Source organism: Alligator mississippiensis, chromosome 2 (genome assembly GCF_030867095.1).
Source record: "Alligator mississippiensis isolate rAllMis1 chromosome 2, rAllMis1, whole genome shotgun sequence".
NCBI lineage: Eukaryota > Metazoa > Chordata > Crocodylia > Alligatoridae > Alligator > Alligator mississippiensis.
In genome coordinates, this window is record NC_081825.1 from 104,818,303 (window position 1) to 104,837,947 (window position 19,645).

General features: G+C 43.4%; 1 protein-coding gene across 3 annotated transcripts in view; it reads left to right on the forward strand.

The window, feature by feature from the left end:
• Window positions 1-5,112: 5,112 nt before the first annotated feature.
• MAML3 (mastermind like transcriptional coactivator 3) overlaps window positions 5,113-19,645 on the forward strand; it is a 364,995-nt gene continuing 350,462 nt past the window's right edge. The window contains exon 1 of one of the 3 annotated variants that reach the window (XM_059722046.1): window positions 5,113-6,127. In XM_059722046.1, coding sequence (XP_059578029.1) covers window positions 5,690-6,127 — 438 coding nt within the window. In that variant the 5' untranslated portion in view covers window positions 5,113-5,689. The remainder of the gene's footprint in view (window positions 6,128-19,645) is intronic. The other 2 variants (XM_019489759.2, XM_059722047.1) reach the window with 2 other exon arrangements.

The window sequence follows — 19,645 nt, forward strand, 5'->3', positions numbered from 1 at the left end:
TGAACATTTGAATTATTTAAGTACCTTGTTGGTTGCCTGTTTTTCCCTTTTCTGTGTTTTTTTTTTCTCTTCCTCCATTTGAGCTATTGCTTGAATCCTTTTTCCCAGAACTAGTTTAGTGCAATTTCTTTTGCCCCAGACTTAGTCTGCCACTTCCAGAATTCCCACAGCTTTTGATGTTCTGGAAGTTGGACCTCATTTTTAACCTGGATGTTGTGAATGTTAGCCGTGTTGTCAAACTATACTTGCATTTCACAACTAAGCTTCTGAAGTATGGTGTTATTTTACCCACAGTCTGGTTGATATTATTGTTCCCCTTCATTACAGGTGAATTTAAGGAACAGACAGCAGAATAATATTTCTGGAGTAGCTGAGAGAACTCAAATCAGTTCTGTTAAACAGAGCAGAAGCCTAGTGATGTTTATGGAGGAGCCTTTGGAGAACATTTCTCAGTGTGTAGTAAAGCTTCTCACATTTCCCACTTGTCTCCGTTAACAGGTTTTCAGAGTTCTATTTGGTGACTGCACTGAGTTGTTGATGCCATTTTAGCCTTCCACTAGAGGAGCCCTCGCTATGTCATCCATTGATTTAGACACAAGCCATTTAATTATTGCAGAATCTTTCAGAAAGGTTTCTATCCAAGCAACCATTGCGAAGGTTAATCTGTTGCCTGATCTGGTTTGAAACTCGCTGCCATAACAATTGCAGTTCCTAACCTGATTGGCAGCAACAGGAACTAACCTGTGGTCTCTTGAGTGCAATGAGATTCACGTGCTACCCACATGATATTTTTAATGTTGTCCAACTAGGTGGCAGGCCTTTGCTCAGCAGACAAAACAAGTTGTTTCATTGTGTTGTCTGTAAAGACACATATTTTGTATTCTTTATTAAACTCCTCCCAATAATGTGACCAGATAGATTATCTGTAATTGTTCTAAAGCCACTATTGATTAAATGCTGAGATGAGTTATTTTTCAGAAACTGTCATTGGAACATGCTTAGGCTGCACTTGCTGTCAGCCTAGCAGTGATGTTTCTGTGTCTTCCTCTAAATTCCTCTCCCAGCTGGGCTCTTTCATATTTCAGCATTAAAATAGATTCTTTCTAATTAGACAGATCTCTGTCATGGTAATCAGCCTGAGAACTTATGTGGTATTTTCATATCACATATCTTTTTCACAAATCAGGCCTGTACTTTATAATTTTTCAAAATCATAAAGTACTGAATAGATCCTTTACTAGGCAATCATCTCCCATAACTAGTAATTAGTGCCCTGTCAGCTGATATCAGTAGGCATTAGTGTTCAACTGTTGACATCAGCAAGTTTATCATATATCACTTATAACTGTGATATATATGTTTCCTTGAGATATGTAGTTATTAAGAATTTCTAGAGAAAATGCTTGGATGGAAGTGTATCAAGCACATCTAAATACACAAGTGCGCACACATGCCAAATCACTACATAAAAAGATGATGGTGTATAAGTCTGCAATCACAGACTTAACTGTAACATATGTATTGTATGAATTCCCAAACTAGTTTGTTCCTTTCTGATTAGAAAATGGAGTTGTTTGGTCAAGGCTATGGAGAACATATGTTTTAATGACAGAAGTCAGTACCACAATAGCATTCTACCTCTCAGTTTCTTATCTGGTCCAGGCAAATACCGAAGTGCTTTTACACTTTTTATTCATTCATATGCAGTGACTTAAAAGGAGTTTAGCCCTATGTAAAAACTAAATTTAAACACTTCAGGCATTGGCCCCAACTGCTCACAAACCTTAGCAAAGGAATCTTTCTAAAAATTCTTTGAATAAAAATGACACAAAAATAAATGGTGAAATCTAACCCCACCATCCACTTTATGATAAGAGGGCTTGTTTTAAATTGAAGTATTGAATTACTAAAGCTTTAAAATGAAAGAACAGTATTTGACTAAGAGTATTCAATTATTTTGTGATGGAATTTTGATTTTATTGACTATAGTAAAACACAGGGATAATGCTATATCTGATAATACTATATTGTAAAAAAAATACAAATATACTGTAGTAACTTACTTCTGAAATGAGTGAGAAGACACATGTTTACTCAGCTTCAGTTTAGCCTCTGCCAACTTGAAATCTCTTTGGAGCAGCATTCGGTATTTTTAGATTATATTCAGATGTTTTGCACTACACTGATGATTGATATGCTGGCAAAACTTTTAACACCAAATTCAGTTAACAGAAACTAGATCCCAAATGATGATGCTCAACTTTTCAGCCTTCAGGACCAATATACAGTAGCTGAAAAATTATAAAACTTACTAAGAGCGAATAGAATAAAATTTAATTCTGTAACAGTTCAACATAGATATTATTGAAAAGTATGTATTCACTACCAAATCTATATATAAGGAGTTGAAACATATTGATCTGTGCAGTTTTAAAGCAACTATTTAAACTAGTCTCATAAAACAAGCAAAGCAGAAAACTTCTTTAAAGTGCGCTAAGTTATCAGTAAGGAAAAACTTGCTTGGATCTCTACTTCTGTAATCAAAACTGAATTTTGAATTCACTTGGGATTTTGCACATGTGCAGGCGTCTTCTTTGAAATTTACCCTATGGTTGGGGTCTAAATTATTAAGGAAATTCAGAGCAGATAAATTAAAAAGAAAATCTATCTTCGGTTTTATATAGCACCTATCATCCTGAAATCTAAGCACTGAAATTAAATAAAGCAATAATCATCAAGTGTAAATAAAAGATTCAGAAAACCTAGGAAGCATTATTATAGAGGATACAGAATGGGCTGAATCCATATTGTGTCCATTCAAGTCAACAAAGGTAAGCCTGCTTCCATTGGTTTTGAATTTCTACTTCATCAAATGCAAGGTAATAAATATATATGATACTTTCCCCCACCTTTCTAACCTTAACTTCTGAGACATTGATGGTCCCCTACCCAGCTCCACAATTTCCATTTTTCACTTCTGTTTTTGTCTGACTGAGTAGTTACCCTTTGGAAATAAGTATTGCTTATTGCAAAAAAACATATGGACAGTATATACCCCTTGACTAACTTCTGGTTATGTTTCTCTTCCCCAGGTGTACCATTGCCCATCCTTTGCCCTATTCAGCCTGTGTGGGAACAAGGTTTTCATCCTGATCAAAGGCCCACTGTAGTCAACAGGGGCCTTTTCCTTGACATCAATAGCCTTACAACAGGTCCCTTATCCATGATAGCACTTTGAGTATCCAGGCTGGCCAGCAATAGGGGGCACTAAGGGGAAGTGCAAGAACTCAGGCACTAAGCCCAACCTCCTTCCTTCCTGGCATACTACAATGCTGTTTTACTACAAAACTTAACTTCTTCAAAACTTCTTTTTAGGTAGTTTTCTTCCTTTTTTTTTAGTCATTTTGTCTTGTAAAATGCAACACATGCCTGTGGCATTGTACAAATGATGATGTTATATATGCTTGGAAATAGTACTGCATTCCTCTGACCTTGGTTGGAGAGGAATATTAACAAATAAATACCTCTTTAGCAGAGTTTCCTTTCTATACCAGATTTCCAAACTGGTAGAAGAATTCCTGCTTGAAAGTGCAGAAGGATTGCACTCTCTCTTCTGATGTCTGGGTCACTTTTGAGCAGACAGATTATAATCATGCTTGATTGTTTGTGTACAGCTGAGGAATTCGTGTACTGTTGGAGAGCTAACTCCTGAGCATGGAAAGTAGCAACTAGTCTCAGTTCTTGAGTTGTTGTGTAAGGGCCCAATATTCTTTGGGGGGGGAAGAGATATCATGTTTATTTGTCCTAAATGCCCTTGCGAACTCTGCAAGAATGTACTAAATACTGAAGTAATTTGGTATTTTATTTGTCCACCATGAAACACTGAATGCCCTAGTGGGGAGCAATGAGTATTTTAAAGGCAAATGTTATATAGAAGAAGTGCTTAATGAAGAAAGTCAGCTCTTTCGTGCTGGCAGGAGGTTACAAATAGTATCCTGTGCTAATCTACAATGCCAGAAATGAAGATGGTTTAAATCAGAGCTCATGACTATGTATGAGTTCTAAATTTTCTTTATTTGCAGCTACATTTTAAAGAACGGGGTGTCTCCCTCTCTCTTATTTTTTACTAGAGATAATTTATTCTTTATTGTTTATTGGGGAAAAATATGGAATCAGAAGAGCACTATTGTTTAGGCTTCATTTAAAACCTGACTTGTGCAGCTAACATATAAAAAAAAACAAACACTTGCTTAAACGATTGCATGTAATCCAGTGGTCTCACTGAAATGGTTTAAAACCAGGTTCCTGGGATGTTATTTTTGATCCATTAATCACCCTGGCTGTACATGGAGGCACCCACCGTCCCTTTGGAAAAAATGTTTCTGCCCAAGGTGTCATGTTTCTTCCCTTGTTTTAAAATAGAAGGTCGAGATGTCTTTCTTGGAGGCTGAGCACCGGCTGTTTTGAATAGCGTTCATTATGGCCCGACCCAGGAGAGAAGCAGACATCCCCAACAGTTTGCCTGTTGGTTTTGTGGTGCAGATTGAGGGCTGGGCGGGGGTGGGGGTGTGCCCCAGGGCCAGCCCGCCCTTGCTCGGGACCCTCGGTCTCTACTGCTGCTGGTGTCCAGACCCTTTTCGTAACCCCCTGCTATGATGATCATTGATAACCTGCTCGGATCGTGCAGGCTATGCCTACTGCGATGCCTCTCGGGGGCAGAAAGGCTTCTTTCAAAGCCCGTCTTCTCCCGGGCGCCCCGATCGCCCAGGTCAGCCGGGCGGAGGCAGCGATTGCGTCCCGGGAAGGGGCCGCTCCCGGCGACTGCCGCGGCAGGGGCGCGGGAGCGCCCGGCGGCTCGGGTCCCAGCTCGGCTCGGCCCCGGGCTCGCCCTTTCCCGGGGCTGCCCGGCGCGGCCGTGCCAAGTTGCGCGCTACATGCCCACAGACGTGCGTACCGTACCAGCCGCTCGCTACAGGAGCTGGCGCTCAATAAGGAAACGAGGCACAAACGCAGACTCGCACAGAGGTCAAAAGTTGATTGAATCTAGAGCTCGCTCGCTCCCTCCCTCCCTCCTCCCGGTTCCTGGCAGCCCCGGCTGCTCAGCCGAGGTAATAAGTAGTCAGGCGGGGAAGGGGGCGGGGGGTTGCCGGGTCCGCTCCTGCGGGGCGATCGTCCGTGCCGGGTTTTGCACCTTGTCCCCGGGTCTGCCTCCCGGCCTGGAGGAGCCAGGAGCTGCTGCTGCTGCTGCTGTGTTTACTGAGCGCTCTTGTCCTGATATCACTCCGCTGGCATGGAGGAGGAGGAGGTGGAGGAGGAGAGCACTTGATCATTGTGATGGTGGCAGGAGGAGCAGCCGCACACCCCGCGCCGCGCCAGCGCTCCAGCCCTCCGCTCCCGCGGTTAATTTTTGGGTCGTCCCCCCCCTCAGCCCCCCCGCAGCTCGCCCATGTGTTTCCTCTCCCCCCGCCCTGAGCCCGAGGATTTGCGGCTCCTGTTGAAATGCAGCTGAGCAGCCAAAGTAGTCGGGGCGGCATCGGCGCGCAAACTTTTTGATCGCGGAGCGGCAGGGCCCGGGCACGGATGCGGCGGCGGGGGCCGGGATGCGCGGGGCGGCGGGCGCGGAGCTGAGCGACGCCCCCGGGTCCCCCGCGGAGGTCGGCGGAGCCCCCGCGGCTGCTACTGCTGCTGCATGCCCCGCGCCCCGCCGGGCCCCCCGCGCCCCCCGCCCCGCGCCGGGGCCATGGGGGACTTCGCGGCGCCCGCGGCCGGCGGCGGCAGCCTGTGCCTCAACGCGGCCCTGGGCGGCGGGGCCCCCGGGAACAATGCGGCGGGCGGCGGCGTCCCCAAGCACAGCACCGTGGTGGAGCGGCTGAGGCAGCGCATCGAGGGCTGCCGGCGGCACCACGTCAGCTGCGAGAGCAGGTACCAGCAAGCCCAGGCCGAGCAGCTGGAGCTGGAGCGCAGGGACACGGCGAGCCTCTACCAGCGCACGCTGGAGCAGCGGGCCAAGAAGGCGGCGGGCGGCGGCAAGCAGCAGCAGCAGCAGCACCCGCCCACCGGTAAGCAGCAGCAGCAGCAGGATGCCGAGCCCGCCGCGGCCGAGCAGAGGAACCACACGCTCATTATGGTGAGTGGCGGCGCCCGGCGGGGGGGGGGCGGACAGCGCGGGGAAAACTTTTCCGTCACACACACACATACGCACACGCGGAAGTTGCCCGCGCCGGGGGGGCGCCCCGGAAAGTTTCCCCGCGCGCCCCCCACGTGCGGGGGGACAATGTGTTGATGTCGTCCGCAGCCCGCCCTCGGCCCCGCCTCTCCCCGCCCCGCCCCGCGGGTGCGGTCCTTGTCCCCCCCGGGGGCCGCGCGGGGTCCCGGCGCCGTTAACGGCCCTAACGGCTCCCCAACGGCCGCCGGACGCGGCGCCGCTCCAGGCACAGCCCGGCGTGGGGCGGCCAGGCAGGAAACTTTGTCGCCGGCGGCTGGGCTCGCCTTGAAGCCCTCGAGGAGGAGCGGGGTGGGAGGGGGGGACGACAAAAAAAAACCAAAACAAAACCCAACAACCCCGAAAGGTCTTAAAGGAGCCAGGAAAGCTCTCCTTTATGTCGCCTACTTTAAAATAAAGAAAAGCCACAGGCAGAGAAATGGCAACCGCTTTTGCTCCACCCTTGACATTTCCCTCAGCCGTTGAAGTGGTGTGCGAGCGCCTGGCTTGTCATGGAGAGATGCAGGGAGGAGGCTTTGTTTCCCTCACCCTGGGTGCCCCCCTCAGGTCTGGATGCGCCTGCCCCAAGACGCCCAGCTCCTCTTCCCCCCTTTCTTTCCTCCTCCCCCCCACCTTCATTTGATCACTGAACCGCTCGCCAAGTGTTTGCAGTTTTTATTTCCAAAAATAATAATAAAGATTTGGTTTTTCTTTTAGATCTTTACTAAACTCCAACCGCAGGTTTACGTTTTTCGGTCTTAGAGCTGCCAGCCGTGTGGGGGCTCGGGGCGGCTAATACCTGAGAACGCAGCGCTGCCTTCATAGGGGATGGTTATTCGGGCCACCCTTAGACCAGGCTTTTGAAAGTAAAACCGATCAGCCAGGGGCAAGCAACAGCACACAAATACAGCCAGGACAGCAAGGAGCGTGACTTCTGGCTGCTTGTTGTTTTATTCTGCTCCTTGCTTAAAAACCTCTCTCTCTCTTCTCTCTCTCTCTCTCTCTCTCTCTCTCTCTCGCCAAGTAAAGAAGACAGTGGAAAGAAAACTCTTGTCGGTGTGTTCTCTTCCCTGCCATCAATTTTCCTTGCAAGTTCACAGACCTGGGGGAAGGGAGAAAGATTTCTCTCTGTTCAAGGCTGTTGGGAGGGAGTTGGGCAGGCAGCGAACCCTCCCACCAGGTGGTGCTGACACACATGCTGATGTGCCCTTCAGCAAACTGGGCAGCAAACAGCCAGGTTTTTAAAGGATTATTACCATTTAAAGACACGTACTCAGATTTTCTTTCTTTTTTTGATGGTATAATAATCATCTGGCATTTCCGATGCTTCTCATCACCACCCCCACAACACTGCTCCTGAGTTCAAGGGAGGGATTATGCAATTTTTCACTGTTCGGAGACTTTGTCAACTGAAGAAGTGCCATCACAAAAAGCCTGTTTTAATCCATTAGAAAATGAACATGGGAGCACAGGAGTGACCACATTAGATCAGATCAGTGGCCCGTCTAGATTAATGTCCTCTTGTCAAGTGGGATCAATACCTGATGCTTCCAAGAAGGTGAGAGAAAACCTTCAGTAATAATGTAATGCCCAGCAGGTTTCCTCCAAACTCCACGTAAATTTTGGTGAAGCTCTGAAACACAATAGGTAGAAAAAAAACGTCGTAAAAAAAGGGAGGAGAGTTTTTTCCCTTGCTGAATTTTGGCTTTTAAATTGCTCAGTTGACAACTTTTTTCTGAGTGCAGTATTTGGATAGAACGGTATAAAGCTCTGAGATTCAGAAGTAGGGAGTCCATGTATAGGCGTGAAGTATGGAATGCAAATTTGGACACACACATAACAGTTTATATTATTTATCAGCAACTGAGACCACATTTGTTTTTCCAGTTCACCCTGGCAAGGGTCATTGTTACTTGCTCTGCCTTTTACTTGGATTTATTTAGATTGCTTTACTAGTTACCTTTTCAAAGAAAGTAGTGGGAAAAATTTTCAGCCTAGCCAAAACTCTTCTGTTCGTTGTCAGACTGGTTCTAGGAAACATCAACACATTATTCCAGTTGTTTGGTTCTTTATGAGCTAATTTGCCTTCTGATTTCCCACTTTGTTGAGAGCAAATTCCTTCTGATTATATGGTGAACTTGGTTCGGTGCTACAAACCACCTTCATATTTTTATTCGGTCAAGTTAAGCCAACACTGTGTCGTACCCAATTGTGCTGCTTGTATTTTGGGGGGGGGGGGGAGCAAGGCATTGAAATGCACTCCCTTAACTTTCATGTTGGCTCATGTACCTTTACTTTGCCCAGAGGTATGAGTGTGTTGGACATTATTTTTCCTGTTTTTAAAGTTACTCAAGACCTTTTCATTAAAATAAGCTGTATGTATCTAGGTATTATGCTTTTCAGTTATTAGTATTATATTGACATTTTCTTATCCCAAAGACTGGCATCTAAGAAGTATAATTCTAAACATTATAAATGTGAAATGTTATCCAGGTCATAGAAATTAGTGATGGAAGTCAAATGACATATCAGATCATCTTTTCTGTTTCCCGGCGGAGGTGGACCATGCTAATTCAGAGTTAGTTTAGAGCTAGTGAAAATATGATGTACAAATACAGTGTTTTTCGGTACTGCCTTTTACACTCCTTGGGATGGCTTGTTGCTGCTTAACAGAAGCTAAACCTCTTCTTTTGTCTGAGGGAGGGGAGATGGGATGGTGGGAGCTGACTCACTGTTTCAGCTAGCATTGTGTAGGAATAAAATAATACATGTATGTATTACATGCAATAAACCATTAGGAATCTGGTCAGTTGTGGAAGGTGTTTACCTCGCCTGCAGAGCTCCACCTTTAAAGAGGATGGGTTTCCAAGAGGACTCTCTCCTTGTTGAAATAAGGATCTCATGAAAATCAGGACTTCTCCCCTTCTCAGTAATGTTTCTGTAACTACGGTTATATTACAGTGTTAAACACCACCAGTGACTGCTGCCAGTCCTCATAAGCAACTTTGTTTTAAACACTGTTTCATTAACAACTACTGTGTGTATATGCATGCACTCACCTGCATTCCCTCCCATGAATCTTGCTGTTTTCCAGCCACATGCATTAATACCATTTATTAAACTTTCTCTAGGGTACCAGCTGTGTACCATCCATATTACAGGAATTTTGCATTTCTAAACTGTTACATAGATGAAAATGAGAGGGGCCATTTTAGGATGTTTGATTTTATTTTCCACAAAGGGTCAAATACTGTAGTCCTTGACCAGTGGTGATACAGTAGGAATTTAATTCCTAGTAGATGTAAGGAGCCAGATCCAATCTCACTCATGTTGGTGTAATTCAAGAGTAATTTTATTGAAGTAAAGTTATAGTCAGAACCTGGTATAAGATCAAAATCAAAGCCAGGGTCCAGCAGCACTCCTTTCATTAATGTGCAGCGGAGGAGGAGTGATCACGCAATTAGTATAGAACCCATTTTGCTGTTTCTAGAAGGGTGGGTTTTATTATCTTTTTTTCTAATGGTACCCTTGGTGTTTTCTCTGTTCCCCCTTTTCCTTCACCTTGTGCTGCCTCATCCTGGGTGCTTCTGTGTGAGCACTGTCCTTTAGGACAAGGGGGTACGGAGTTGAGATCTAACTGAAGCCAGTCAGCATAGCAGGCTTTAGCTTAGCAGCCTGAAAAGGTGGCTGTTTGGGAAGAAGATGAATAGTGCCTCTTCAGATGCCACTAACTTAGTAAAGGCCTGCCCACTCTAGAATAGAAAATGTATTTTTAAAAATATAGTGGCTTATAGTTTCATAAACTCTAGTGTGTATAGGATCCAAGTTGTACAATTACATTTTAATAGATGTTAGCTGGTTGTGACACGGCCTAGTTTTCAATTTAACAGACTAGCATATTAAGTCTACAGTACAATTGTAAAGTTCATCAAGATGAGGGAAAATCCTGAAACTTCCAAGAGATATCACTTGATATGCTAAAATTGAACTGAAGGAGTTATCTGGTTTATACTAAGAAAACTGGTATTGCTTAGCTCGTGTTTAGCCATCTTGTATTATGTTGAGCATGACTTAAAACACAGTCTCTATGTTCAAGGCGAGACCTCAAAACATTTTAGTTGGAACAAGCTAGCTGATAGCGCACCCATTATCGTAACCAAAGGATGTGCACATACCGTTCAGTTATTTAATGCAAATGTTGGAACTCCAGGAAGGCTTTAAAGAGGTAGTAGGGAGGGGTGCACCAATATAGATTTTTGGGGCCGAGACTGACAGCCAATTTTTAAGGAGGCATATCGGCTGATACCGACCCGATTTCTGATACAGCTGTATGCAGCTGGTAAGTCTGTTGTGGTGGAAGAGGAGGAGGAGGGAAGGGGCATGGGGCGGCTGATAAAGGCCCGTGCAGTGAGGGAGAGAGTGGGGCTGGGGCTGGGGCAGGCGCTGCCCAGCTGGGGCAGGACAGGGCATGGGATAGAGCCACAGCTCATCGGGGGCACGGGGAGGGGGGGGCAGCTGTTGCTGCTGCGCACACCCCAGGAGGGCATGGGGGGGCGGGGGGGGGCCTCTGATCTGCGAGCAGCACAGGTGGGGCAAGCTGCAGCTGCATACTGGGGCTGACACCAGGTGTCTGGGAGGGGGCTACGGGGGAGGGCTGCAGCCACCCCAAAAATGGTTGTAGCCACCTTCCCAGCACTGCTGCCTACCCTGTGCAGATCCAAGGGAACATTTCTCCACCCCACCATGACCTCCTAGAGGAGTGGCGGGAGCAGTGGCGGAAGCTGCAGGATGAGCAGATAAGCCACCAAATAAGCTGTGTGCAGTAGCAGGAGCTGCGCGCCTCCTTCCCACACTCCCTGGACAAACCACAGCTCTGTTCCATGTGGCTTCCCCCCGCCCCCCCCCCAGCTGGGCAGTGCCTGCCTCAGCCCCAGCCCCACACCCTCCTCAGCTTGAGGGCCTTGATCTGCCCCCGCATGCCCTTCCCCTTCTACCATAACAGACTTACCAGCTGCAAGCAGCTCTCTGCCAGCTGTGCTGCTGCCTGTGTGCCACGCTGCAGCTGCATGCATGCACGGGACATTTATTCGCGAAATTTTCAGCCACATCAGGCCAATTTCTGATAGACAATTTTCTTTATATCAATGCCGATCTGATAGACCAATGTATCAGTGCACCTCTAGTAGTAGGTATGTTAGCATTACAGTTTTTTTAAAACAAAACCCTAAGACTTGTATATATATAACATGACATTTTGTGATATGTTTGTTTAGTAGGTACAATTTGTAGGAGACACGTGTTTTGGACTAGTGGTTTAAGCACAGACCTGAAAGCAAAGACTGTCTGGTTTTAAATTCTGCTCTGGATTGTACTGCTTTGAGGTCTTTAGTGTAATCTATCCAGTGCCAGCCAAAAGCACTGATTGACCAATAACAGATTTAAAGTCTGTGATCTCACGAACCCTCCAGATGAGAAGCAGGTTTTATGCACAGTGGGAATTAGCACATCGCAGCTAGGACAAGGTATATGAGTGTTTTTTAGCTCTGATTTGTCTAGATATTGATTTGATTTTATGAATCACTGCGATTATTCTCTTGCTTCCCCCACACATACTTCAGCTCATACTACAGAAAAATTCTAGCAGCTAGTTCTGGATCTTAAAAGCCATCATAGCCAGAAACGATGTTGTTGCAATTGCTTGCCTTCAGTTTTCAAATGGGTTAATATTAAGTATCTTTTTTTTTAACTGTTAGCTGTTTATATGATAGTGGCTGCTCGAGTCTTGCCTTGAGTGGTGGCACACACCAGATGTTAATATTATTTTCAGGTCTGATACTTCAAGGGCAGAAGCAATTGGTGACGGACAGGGGGGACAAGGCTGAACTCCTCAACGAGTACTTTGCCTCAGTGTTCCTAAGTGAGGGGCAGGACAAGTCTCTCACTGGGGTTGTAGAGAGGCAGCAGCAAGGCGCCAGACTTCCATGCGTAGACCCTGAGATGGTGCAGAGTCACTTGGAGGAACTGGATGCCTTTAAGTCGGCAGGCCTGGATGAGCTCCGTCCGAGGGTACTGAAGGCACTGGCTGACGTCATTGCACAGCCACTGGCGGTAATATTTGAACACTCGTGGCGCACGGGCCAGGTCCCAGAGGACTGGAAAAGGGCCAATGTGGTCCCTATTTTCAAGAAGGGGAGGAAGGAGGACCCGGGCAACTATAGGCCAGTCAGTCTCACCTTCATCCTAGGCAAAGTCTTCAAAAAAATTATCAAGGCTCACATTTGCGAGAGCCCAGCAGGATAAATTATGCTGAGGGGAAACCAGCACAGGTTCATAGCAGGTAGATCATGCCTGACTAATCTAGTCTCTTTTTATGACCAGGTTACAAAACGCCTGGACGCAGGAGTAGGGGTTGACGTCGTATACTGAGACTTCAGGAAGGCCTTCGATACGGTATCCCACACCATACTGGTAAACAAGTTAAGAGGCTGTGACTTGGATGACTACACAGTCCGGTGGGTGGCGAATTGGCTAGAGGGTCGTACCCAGAGAGTCGTAGTGGATGGGTCGGTATTGACCTGGAAGGGTGTGGGCAGTGGGGTCCTGCAGGGCTCGGTCCTTGGACCGATACTCTTCAGTATCTTCATCAGCAACTTGGACGAGGGAGTAAAGTGTATTCTGTCTAAGTTTGCGGATGACACAAAACTGTGGGGAGAAGTAGACACACTGGAGGGCAGGGAACAACCAGAAGCAGACCTGGACAGGTTGGACAGATGGGTGGAAAACAACAGAATGCAATTCAACAAGGAGAAATGCAAAATGCTGCACCTAGGGAGGAAAAATGTCCAGCATACCTACTGCCTAGGGAATGACCTGCTTGGTGGCACGGAAGTTCAAGATGAACATGAGTCGGCAGTGTGACGAAGCTATCAGAAAAGCTAATGGAATACTGCGTGCAGTTTTGGGCACCACACTTCAAGAGGAATGTGGATAATCTGGAGAGGGTCCAGAGAAGGGCCACTCGTATGGTTAAGGGCTTGCAGGCCAAGCCCTATGAGGAGAGACTGGGGCACCTGCACCTCTTCAGCCTCCGCAAGAGAAGGTTGAGGGGCAACCTTGTGGCTGCCTATAAGTTCATCATGGGGGCACAGAAGGGAACTGGTGAGGTCTTATTCACCAAGGCGCCCCCGGGGTTCCAAGAAATAATGGCCACAAGCTAGCAGAGAGCAGATTTAGACTAGACATTAGGAAGAACTTCTTCACAGTTCGAGTGGCCAAGGTCTGGAATGGGCTCCCAAGGGAGGTGGTGCTCTCCCCTACCCTGGGGGTCTTCAAGAGGAGGTTAGATAGGCATCTAGCTGGGGTCATCTAGACCCAGCACTCTTTCCTGCCTATGCAGGGGGGTCGGACTCGATGATCTATTGAGGTCCCTTCCGACCCTAGCATCTATGAATCTATTAATTTATGATCCAGAAATATTGTGGTGAACCATCACAAATGTTGTCAGGGCCATTAGTCCTTGAAGAAAAAAAATGGATTCTGGCGGCTATGATACTCATTTTCTCTTTGATTTTGGACTACTTATTTAAGTTCACTGTTTACCATGTCTGTGTTCTTATTTGGAGTAAATAGAGTTATTATTTTAATGGTATTTTCAACTCATTTATGTGTCTGTGTGTATAGTTTTTTACAGTTCCAATTGTGTTTGTTATACTTGAGGTTTATTAGCTTTATTTATTATACATCTGAGGTTGTTTCAACCTTGCACTAGGTTGCCATTTATAAATTCTTTTTAGTTAAACACTCACGATAGTATGAGTATCTAAATAACTAAAAATATATCATTTAAAATTTTCATGCTATCCTGTTTCTTTTGAAAGAGATACAGAAATCTGTAGCATAAATATTATTTTCAACTATAGCTAAACTGTTAAATGGTATTTCTAAATATGTATTGCATTTCTTTTGCTGGATGCTCTTTGTTGACACTACAAAGAGATGGTAGTTCCCTGCATATTTTATTAACGATTTTACACTTTTAAAAGCCTAATACATCAAAATGCTCAATGCTTTTAATACTTCTCATGCAATTGAACTAGTATGAAACTAGTTTGGGAAGTGGTTTATGATCACTCTCTTATACTTATGTGGCCTGTGTCACTGCTGGCATCATGTCAGCCACAACCAGCAGTTGTTCAGAAATGATGGATGTAATTAACATCTTTAAAAAGGACACAACATTTTATTTCTAATGACAAATGCTCTTTAGTTTGTGAACTTTTAGATTCTTGGTGTGAGTAAGCTAGAGGTAGGTTTCATGTAAGTTTTTTTTCCCCCCTTTTTATCTTGCTTTTGTTGCCATGATAAAGTGCAGTGACAGAACCATCTGAGGATCTCAGCAGATTTAATTGATAAGGCAATAAGAGGGTTCTGTGAATATAGCAAGGTATTCACAAATGTTAACTCTGGTGCTGCTAAATTAATGGTAGTAGAAGCCTTTGCTGTCTACGTGTTGTAATTTCCACACAGTCACAGAACACAAGAACACACAGGATAAATAGGATTTTTTTTGTTTATGAACTTCAAAATAACCAGGTTTAGTTTAAAGAAAAAAAAAAGCCAGGATGTGGAGACTATTTTATAATTCTCATTTAACAATTATTTTTTCCAGGCCTGTTTGTTATCCTTAAGGCTGAAAGGGCATTCCCAATTCCTGAAATCATCATCTAGCCATTATCAGGTTTCCTTGCCCTGTATCTCAGCCTCCATCTTTTTGGCAGAGGAGGACCAAACAAGATTACCTATTAAGCTTGTCAGATTTGCTTTTTAATTAGCTGAAGGTGTTGCTCTTGGGCTTTCTAAGACTGGGCACATCTACATGTGCAATTAATGCTATTTGGCTTTACTATGCAGTAAATTTACTACCTGTATATATGTATGCAGGTAGTAAATTACTGCACAGTAAATTAGTTTACTGTGCAGTAAAGCTCCTGCATGTATAGACGGTGACCTTTACTGCACACTAGACTAATCTACTGTGCAGTAAAGCGTCTTATGTAGGCATGGCCACTATCTCCTCCTTCCTTTCTACAGTTCTCTAAGCAGCTGCCAGGCTAGACTATTTCAGGGTTTATAAAATGATCATAGCTTCATTTTCCTCTGGGCTTCAGATTTAAACAAACAAACAAACAAATCTCCTAAACGCTACAATTAAGATTCTGTAGCTTTTCATCTTTTTGTTCTTTGCCTTTTTATATAACTTGTGAATATTTAAGGTCTGCACATGCAGTCTTCAAGCAGTGCACTACAATTAGAAATTTGCCTATGTAAAGATGGCAAGATTGGACCTTTACATTACATTAGCCTTAGCTTTTATCACTTAACAGCCAAGAGTCAACACGTGTAGATCCATTTCCTACAGCTTCAGATTCTTTTCTCTTTTCCTTTATTTCATGTTTCTAATTCATTGTGGTATTTTATCTCTTTCTTCCAGTGTATAACCTTAAGGAACATGAGAAGTGATTTTGGCAGATGACTCGCTAGTAAAGGCATTGCAGGTGTTTTTTGTTTTTAAGGCATTTCTTCACTAACGTATGTGTAGATCAACACCTAACTCTAGGCTGGAGTTGTGGGGACATTGCACAACTCTTTCTCATGCAGACTGATGTGCTCCCAGATTCTGGGATGTATGCATACATGTGAGTGCACATAGGTGCGCGTTTTAATAGTTTCTTTTAAAAATGTAGCTTTCGTAGAAGTGGCTGTGGCTGAATAGCTGGACACGGTTCATATTTTAACTCTGAATTCACTCTGGTTTGTTTTTCTCAAAGAAGTCTGTGGTTGTGATTCTGATTCTGATTTCGGCAGTTTTAATTCCATTGTACTACTGAGCCTGCGTTGGTAAAGCTGTCACAAAATTAAATAATTTCCTTTTTAAAAGCCCTTTGGGCATATTGTGTCTATAACCATATTATATATATTTTAGCTTACATTGACTCAAGCAATGTAACTTTGAAAACTACAGCAGACTTACACTTCTGACTGTGGCCTTATGCAACTGAATGATGGCCACATTGTTTGAGCTCCAAATTGGCCAGAGCATTTCTGGAATGTAATCCATGATTGGATTTGAAGTAATGGTTCAAAATAATCCCTAGGTCCTTCTATTAAGGGAAATTTGTGGGCTCAGTTTGGAGTCTGTGCACTGGGAAATATATTTGAATTGGTTCCAGTACGTGCACAGATAGCATGCTAGCATTAGAATGCTATTTTTGTTTCTTCTTTGATGACAAGGAATAAGTTTTGTTGGTAGTTTGGTAACTGTTTATTTAAGATCTAGATTGCTGTAGGTTCATAAACTCATCTGAGATAATTCAATTTATAGTATTTCTCTGACTCCTCTGAGGAGTTATCCCATATGTGTTAATAAAGGTTCAAGTCTGCTTAACTAGAGTGTTGTATCTTAAGAAATAAAGGTGGTGTGTTGGTGTAATTTTTTTCTCATACAGTTTTAATATAATTTTTAGAGGAAAGGAGGTTCTTTGAAACAGTTAGTTTTTCCTCCCTCCTATTTTTTATTTGAATTTGTATTTGTCCTGTGATTGGAAGAAGGAGATGTTCTGTGCTATTTTGATAAAGGAAGTTGGTGTGAGAAGGGTGAATAAAGAATGCAAGGGGGAGGCAAGAGGGAGGCAAGTGCATTTTCAATGGAAGGATGTCCAACACACAAAATAAACCTTTACCTATGAAAAATGTTTAAGGAATGTTAGATTCTACAAACTCACGGGCAACAGGTCATAGGGACGTGGGGATTTGTGTCATGCTATCCCTGAGACTTAAACTTTGTTGTTCATTTTCACTCTCAATAATATTTCTGTTGTGGAAAATAGTAAGATGCGATAATGGACATTTATGAATGCAAAGCAGTAAAACATGCACACAACTGATTTTGACTAGTTGGCATTAAAATCTTTCCCCTTCCCTCAGCCCTTACTTTGGTAAAGACCATGAAAGTTTCTAGCTCCAACCAAAGATGGAACCCAGGAGATTGGTATCTGCTGTGTTTTGAGTTTCCTTGACCCTTTGCAAATGAGAAATTTTCTGTGCTGTTTTAAGGCAAAATAGTGCAGTTTCAGAAGGTATCCCCACACAGGCTATTCTAGCAATCCATGACGAATTTGTCTTTTTCCCCTTTTTTGTCAGAATGTTCATATCTTTTCAAATTAATGATCAGACTATGTGGTTTCTTACCTATCCTTTATTTATTTGGATGAAAATATCTGCACCTCTAAACATACTGTAGAATACATAAAATGGTATTTTTATATATGGACACTTAAACAACATGGCAACAGAATAGCTTCGTAATACAGCCCTTTTACAAGTTTCCCATATGTCAGTCAGCTCACCTTCTAAGCCAGTGGCTTTTCACTACTCCTAATCATTCACCCTAACAAAAATGTGGATATTAAGATGGGTCCTTGGGAACCTGTTTTGATGATGAGATGAGAAGGCTTTTAACATGGAAGTAAAATATTTGGGCAGCTTATAGACAGTCCTGTAGAGTGACAGATCAATGTCAACTCTCTGCAGTAGGCCTTCTGGGAGTATGGGTGTTAGGTGTCTGGGAGAAGAAGGAAGACCAGAATGACAGTCTGACTTGTGAAGAGGACCAGGGAGAATGCACTTTCTCCTGGAAAACAAATAGCCCCAGGGAGGCATCTCATTGGTCTGAATACAGATCTATGTTAGGCTGGTCAGCCCTGCTGCTCCTATGGAAAGAAAAATTGCAAATATGTATTTTCTGTTTCTCTTTGAAGCTAGTTAACTTAGTGTTCAGTGCTGTCTGCTAAGACAAAAGGAAAATTACTTGACTTTATGTTGAAGAAATGGGAACAGAATTATTATTTGTGTTACTGAAATGCAGTTGTAATTTTAATTCTGTGCAATATGCAAAATAACAAAATGCTAAAATAGTTATGAAGGGGCCTTTTAATGCAGTACCTTGCAGTTGTCAAATAAAATAGTACTGGATGATTGCTGCATTAGAGTAGGACCTTTGTGTTTTAACTTTGTCTTCCATCACTAGGGCTAGGGGGGAAGCACCTTGAACTGTTGTCAGTTTTTCACAGTGGTCTACTTCTGTTGTAGGACAGCACAGTCTAATTCTGAGCCAGTGTTCAAAATATTCTGAGCAGATGCCTTAAATTTGGCAACTTCTGTAAGGATTGATTTGTCATGTAACAGCTAGATGGTACAGAATCCCTAGATTATGATTTTTCTTAAAGGATTTCATACAAAATGGTCATTTGAATGCTGATTGGAAATAGTTAATTAAATTAACCTAAATTAGCAGACCAAAGAAGTTATGTTTAGGATTATTTTGAATTTGCTATTTTTAGAGTCCCACTGCACATACCTTAAGTATGACTACACAAACAAGTTACCATGAGATAAGTTAAGATGCACACTTACAACACAACAGCTATTTGATAGTAACTACTGACTGTGTACATCACTCTGACCCTGTGGTAAAAGCAAGGCAGCTCCCCTTCAATGAACTACCTTGCATTTATTGCGGCATATGAGTGTGCCTATGGGAAGTTACTACAAAGTGTGGTTGATATGCTGTAAATTTGTAAATTAGCTCACTTTGCAGTAACTTGTTAGCGTGTCCTAATTCTTACTGACCTTGGTCAGTAATTTAATTACTAACCTTAAATTTGAGTCCAACTGAAGAGGGGGCACCAAGAGAGAAAATGATGTAACCTGTGCACCTCAAAAACCTCTGAAAATAATCTAATATACAATTGGGCCACACTGTGAAGATCTAAAGATTGAATAAAATATTGTTACATTATTAAAGGGAAGAAACTATTTTTTCCAGTTTTGCATAAATTCAATTTCTAATTATGAGAGGTAGCAAGATTTCTCCCCTTCAAGGTGTTACCAGGCAGAGTCTCAATATTACTCATCGGATAATGCAAGCTGATAGAATTTTTGGAGAAATTCCACAAATTTGTGGGAAAATAAAACATCCATGAGGTTTTGGCATTTCATCTTTTCATTTTTAAAGTATGAGATGGCGAAAAGCTGTTTAAAGGTAAAAATGTAGATTCTATAGAATATCAGTAGAAGCCTCAGTAGAAATAGATTAGTGGTGTGAGGGCAGGTGAGAAATTCAAAGTGCATGACTAATGCAATTTATCTTATACTTCTGTAATTTACTATCTGGATACCATTACTGTAGGTGGTGTATTTGTGAGGACAAGTGGTAGCGCTGCTTATAATAATGTCATACACTGCATTATAAGGCTTTTCAATTGCTTTTAATTTAATCAAATTTTCCATGCCTTGTGTCTGCTGCAGGCTAAAAACTTTTGGGAAACTTTCAGTCAAAATGATTCTGAGAGTGATTTTAGGAAAAATTCAATTGTTTTTTCTAGG